Below are 6,000 nucleotides of genomic sequence, written 5' to 3'. Positions count from 1 at the left end.
CCAACACAGGTTCGTCAAGGATACTTTCGCTTTTTGCAGTGACGCATGACTTGTTTACAAGCAAACAAGCAAAGGTTTCGACCGAAAACCTTAGGGATCACCTCCCGGATGATTTACGAGCAAATCGACGAAGAACTGCCACCCGAACCATAGTGATTCGAAGTAGCAGCGAAGAACTAACCTTAAATTACAGGAAAGTAAAGGCAAAACAAAAATTAGATGCAATAGATGCGATTGACTGATGGATATGCAATCGGCCTCCACCCCTCAACTATTTATAAGGGGGGGGGGGGGGGGCGTATGGTCTTGACCCTAGGGAATCGAAGTAGGACTCTATTCCTATCCTAAACACGCCCTATTTGGCCAAATTCGCGAAAAAGATCCGAACAAATCCATGAATACACTTCGATTCAGTTTCGGACTGAACACTGGATGGTCCAGTGAGAACAAACTCCAGAACACCGGACCATCCGGCGAGTTCACTCGGCCGAAACTCTAAGACTCGGTTTTACACACAACAGATATTCCGACATCACATTTATACTCACCAGAGTATGTCATCGGACCAATATTTGCAGGGAGTAACTTTTGACGAGAGAGCACACCTGCCCTCAATGGATGCTCAGGTGTACACTAGACACCCGCACCGGACTAATATTTTGCAAAGTTTTCCTTTTGAACGCATCGGATGATTCGATAGTCATCAAAGACCTCACTGAACAATTTTCACTAGAGAACATTTTTCGGCTAAAAACCTTCTTTTTCTCACCGGATAGTCCGACGATACCCCAGAATATCCACCGGACCATTTCTTCCACAGAGCAAGTTTTCGGTGCAAATTGACCTTCTACATAAAGGATAGTCCAGTGTTTTCACCGGATCATTCGTCGGACTATTTTATATAGAGAGCATGATTTGCTGCACCAAATTCTCATCACACTCTCCGGATAGTCCGGCGTTCAATGAGACCCTCACCGGACTATTTTTCCAGAAAGTATGTCTTCTAGCCGAAATTGAACTATAAGCACCGGATAGTCTGGCGATGACACAACCGGTTGAGGCAAAGATTCGAGCATTAAAAAGAGCCATTGTTTAGGATCATCCAACTGACATGTGCTGATACGTTCAGTTAGTTCTCCATGCTCACATCACTAGTGCGGTCGAGCCTCAATCGTCTCCGTAAAGTCACTTCATTGGCGAAGGAAAAAATCTTACGACCGCGCACCGCCCCAGCTCACCTATAAAGCTTCCCGCGAGCCTCCTCTCCGCCACATGAACACCACCACCGCTCCCTCTCATCTCTTAGGCATGCCCATTTCCCCGAATCAAACTCATCCTTTGTCCTTCCTTAACCTTGGCCACCACCGTCGAATCTACCACCGCTGGTAAGCCTCCGCTGCGTCCAGTAGCGGAGCTAGGATTTTATCACTGGGTCTGTTTATTGAACACTCTGAATTTTAAATCCAATATACAAGTATAAAATTTGATAAATATACAATATAAATGTATTATTAAAAGTTTTCACATAGTAAATCCAACAAATAATTTGAAAATTGTGAAAACTACAATATAAATTATCTAAATATGTAATAAAGTCTTACATAGATAGAAGCTTACGATACTTACTCTATAACTCTACTTTAAGCTTTTGCATGACTATAAAAGTCTTAATTATATCATTCTCACTAATTTTGGAGAAAACATCGCGCTCAATAAATATGACAAAACAATCGTTTAATAACTTACTAGCCATACTATTTCTCAATTTATTCTTCAATAGACTCATTGCTAAAAATACTCTTTCAACATTTGATACGATCAATACTAATTTAAGGAATAAGTACACCAAATCATAAAGAACATATTTATTTGTTTTAACAAACCTACATTTGCAATTAAAAAGAACTTATTGGAGGGCTTGGTGTATATCAACCATGCTGAAATTTGTGCAAGAAGCTTCTTGACAAGTCTTCTGCATGTACTAAAAAAATAAGGCAAATCGACCTCCAGATCAAATGGCCGGAACCACATGTGCTGATTCTACGGCACTATGCGCAACTGAACACCTATGCTGACTTTCTGACTGCTGCTTGCTGCTGCTACTGTTGCTTGTATACGGGATACATTGCTGAACTGCTGCTGCTGGCCGCTGACTTTCATTTCCGTGGGCGCATAGAAAACACGCCCAGAATTTTTCTGTTGCCATCTTTCAGTCTGCTCTGTAATCTTGAACCTTGTGCTTGCACCGGTCTAATCTGATTTCCAATCTTTTTTCCTTTCTGCCATCAATCTAAACTACTTTCTAATCTTGCTTGCTCAGGGCATGCTTCTGTCATCCAGAAATGTATTTCCACGATTCTGTCTCGAATAAAACATAAATTTGTTTCAAAATGAAGCTGCTTCCACCACCTGTGATGACAAAAAGGTGAATATATTGTGTAATTGACTTAATTGAAGAGAATTTTAAAATTCCAAATTTGAATAACTTACAGTGTGATCTTTTTTTAACTCCTCACAATAAAGAAGTTGAAATTAAATTTTGCATACTCTAATATGGCCTCATTTCGTGCAGCCTCCCTTTCATAAATTGGGATATAATTTCTTGTTTCCAATATTCAAACCCTTCGAAAGAGAGGTGTTTGAAGGGCAAGAGATATTTCATCTGCTAATGTCGATTCCAAAGAACCTAATGCAGCTTTAAGTTGGCCTCTAGTGAATATAATGGCTTCATCAAGTACTTTCTCCCCATGTGTATCCTAAGGTATGCTGCATTATATAAGCTCAAGAGACTTTTTATATCATCAGCAACAAAATTTCCTTCCTTATCTTTAAAGTTTAGAAACACATCTGCAAAGTCAAGCAAGGAATATTAGTTCTTTAGCTCCAAAAGTATACAAATCAAATACAACACGTCAAAGGTTTCATTGGATTGGGCACATTTTACCATGATACCTTCAATTAATTTTACCTGCATGTCTTGGGATTTGAGCAGTTGAAAATAGCTGATGGTACATTAGTGCATAGTAGCTACGGACATGCTGATATACATATTCATAAAGATCTATGTTGATAATAAAACCATTTGATCCTTACATACCAATGACCCCAAAAATGGTACTGAAGTCATCAAATGAAGCATGGACATCAAAATAGCATAAAGCATGATAAACAGTATTATGATTTTGGTTAATAACGTTCACAGCTTCTTAATATACTTTTCAGTGCACTTTTTGTGGTTTTACGTAGTAAGTTGCAACTGTAGTCTATGATTGTCTTTTAAGCGTTTTTCCTACTAACAAAAAGGTCTTACCAGATGACACATCATAGCCATTCTTTCGTAGAAGATAAAATCGCAGTGAAACTAAATTCAAATCTTTATCATCGTAATCGGAATTGTAAACAAAGTTCAACAGCTCGTCCATCTCATTCTCGTAGTGACTATCCAGTCCAAGCCGTTGCAATGTGATTACAAGATCCAGTATTTTTGGTACTTCATTTGCGCCCTTCAGCATCTTCCTAACTTGTTCTTTTAACACTTCGGCTCTTTCTGCCATGTATGCACGCTGCACATGACAAGCAAGTATACCAGTCAGTTTTGTGGATCAAAATGTCATGTACCATCATTCTGATGCCGATGTTACCTGATGTGCAGTGGGTGGCTGGAAAGTGGCGAAGAAATCACCCCACAGACTTGGGTGAAAGGTCGGAGCCTTTCGCAGCCCCTGAACTTCATTGACGGAGCAAACTGCAGGCGTAGACGCCATCTTCTCGATATCTATCTTAATTAGTTTTCTTTGTTCTTCCTCTTGCCGATGACTGTAGTATTGCGGTGTACTTATAGGCTAGGGAGAGCAGCAACATTACGTTGCCGAGCGACCGCGCCTCAGCATGCAGCTAGGTACGAATTGCATACAAGTCAAATAATGATGAATTTTATTGAACTTGGAATATAGTCTAAGTACAATAGACATAATTTGTAAGGTGCTCTGATAGCTTAGCTCTTTCAGTAGGTTGTGAGAGCCGTAATTTTAGTCTTTCTGGTTAATTCATTATATCTAGTCTTTTGATTCGGCTGACTCTCTATTCACTGCCTGCTAACTTAAAATGCTCTGGATATGGTGCCACTGTGATTGTTGATACAGTAGAAATTGTTGGTCTATTCTCTATGTGATCAGTTGGTCTGCTGCTCAATCATTTTAGTTTTTGCAGAATCTAAAACTACTTAGTAACTTTGTTTAGAAATTAGTTAAGCTTCAAATGCTGTTTATCACATTCTGTGTCTCGATGTGATCTTAGCTACATCTTAGCTCATCCCTCCGGTGTCTGGCCGTCTGGCGGGCGGTGGCAGCGGCGGGCACGTGCGCACGCAGTGGTCGGGCTTGCGGCGGCTGGCAGGCGCGCGCGGCGGGCGGCGGCGACCTGCGGCCCTGCTGCAGGCCTGCGGGTAAGCATTCAAGCACCACAGGCAGGGGCGGATCCAACATCCAAACAGTGGTGTATGATTGAGGCTTGTGTCATTGTGTGTTGCAATTTGCAAATGCTCTCGAGTGGTTGAGCTGCTCTCTTTCCTGTTGCTTCGGATTATTGATTGGCTTGCCCGATCAAACTGTAGCCTCAGCCCTCAGATACAGGTCGACCTTGTTGATCATTTTTCATCACGGTCCCAGTCGATTGTGTCTTGATGGTATTGTGGCTGTGCGGCAGTAGTGATGGGTCCATGTGTCTTGGAGACAGATCAACGCAATGCCTGTCCGCGTACAGGACCAGATTTATGGCAGCATGCAAGATTAGAGAGTAGTTTAGATTGATGGCAAGATCAGCTGCTATTGCTGTACTGTACATTGCTGACCAAAGATAAAAGATTGATGAATCACATTAGATCAGGGTCGTGCACAATTGTTGCCGCCTATTGGTTTCTGCCCAAAGGTTATTCGCTGCCCACAAATCAGCTTGCTGTTGTGCTCTGCTGAGGACCCCATCAGATAGCTCTGCTGTTAATCTGACAGACGACTTATCTACGAGTTTTCTCATCAATAAACCTCCGTAAAAAATCTAGGATATTTTGATATCTGATCAGATGTTGCAGGTGTTGATGGCGCTGTGCAAATTCCTGCAATCTTCCCTGATGCTGACAGCTGTTACCTATTTCGAATCCTCCTTGCTCTGATCTGATCGATGAACTACCTAGTTGTTGCTTCGTCTTGAATTTTACTGACTAATTTGATGCAGGAAGTCCAGAGGCAAGATCAGAGAGCAAGCAAGATTAGAAAGTAGTTTAGATTGATGGCAGCAAGGAAACAAGATTGGAAATCAGATTAGACCGGTGCAAGCACAAGGTTCAAGATTACAGAGCAGACTGAAAGATGGCAACGGAAAATTTCTGGGCGTGTTTTCTATGCGCCCACGGAAATGAAAGTCAGCGGCCAGCAGCAGAAGTTCAGCAATGTATCCCCTATACAAACAACAGTAGCAGCAGCAAGCAGCAGTCAGAAAGTCAGCATAGGTGTTCAGTTGCGCATAGTGCCGTAGAATCAGCACATGTGGTTCCGGCCATTTGATCTGGAGGTCGATTTGCCTTATTTTTTTAGTACATGCAGAAGACTTGTCAAGAAGCTTCTTGCACAAATTTCAGCATGGTTGATATACACCAAGCCCTCCAATAAGTTTTTTTAATTGCAAATGTAGGTTTGTTAAAACAAATAAATATGTTCTTTATGATTTGGTGTACTTATTTCTTAAATTAGTATTGATCGTATCAAGTGTTGAAAGAGTATTTTTAGCAATGAGTCTATTGAAGAATAAATCGAGAAATAGTATGGCTGGTAAGTTATTAAACGATTGTTTTGTCATATTTATTGAGCGCGATGTTTTCTCTAAAATTAGTGAGAATGATATAATTGAGACTTTTATAGTTGTGAAAAAGCTTAAAGTAGAGTTATAGAGTAAGTATAGTAAGCTTCTATCTATGTAAGACTTTATTTCATATTTAGACAATTTATA

At 40.8% G+C, this 6,000-nt stretch overlaps 1 protein-coding gene across 1 annotated transcript; it reads right to left on the bottom strand.

Annotated features, from left to right (window-relative positions):
* Positions 1–2,671: 2,671 nt before the first annotated feature.
* Positions 2,672–3,875, bottom strand: LOC133894798 (beta-sesquiphellandrene synthase-like). The gene is made up of 3 exons (XM_062334968.1): positions 3,642–3,875; positions 3,311–3,563; positions 2,672–2,847 (listed from the first exon to the last, which is right to left on the bottom strand). The coding sequence occupies exons 1-3, from the start codon at positions 3,762–3,764 to the stop codon at positions 2,687–2,689; spliced, it is 537 nt and encodes a 178-aa protein (XP_062190952.1). The 5' UTR covers positions 3,765–3,875; the 3' UTR covers positions 2,672–2,686.
* Between the last annotated feature and the right edge of the window lie 2,125 nt (positions 3,876–6,000).

The sequence above is a fragment of the Phragmites australis genome, chromosome 16 (assembly GCF_958298935.1).
Source record: "Phragmites australis chromosome 16, lpPhrAust1.1, whole genome shotgun sequence".
NCBI classification, from domain to species: domain Eukaryota; kingdom Viridiplantae; phylum Streptophyta; class Magnoliopsida; order Poales; family Poaceae; genus Phragmites; species Phragmites australis.
This window is presented reverse-complemented; position numbering and strand designations above follow the sequence as displayed.

Coding starts and splice junctions, on each gene's coding strand:
- LOC133894798 (XM_062334968.1), bottom strand. CDS start 3,764: ATGGCGTCTACGCCTGCAGTTTGCTCCGTCAATGAAGTTCAGGGGCTG. Junction 3,564..3,641: donor AGCCACCCACTGCACATCAG/GTAACATCGGCA, acceptor TGTCATGTGCAG/CGTGCATACATGGCAGAAAG. Junction 2,848..3,310: donor TGGCTATGATGTGTCATCTG/GTAAGACCTTTT, acceptor TTGACTTTGCAG/ATGTGTTTCTAAACTTTAAA.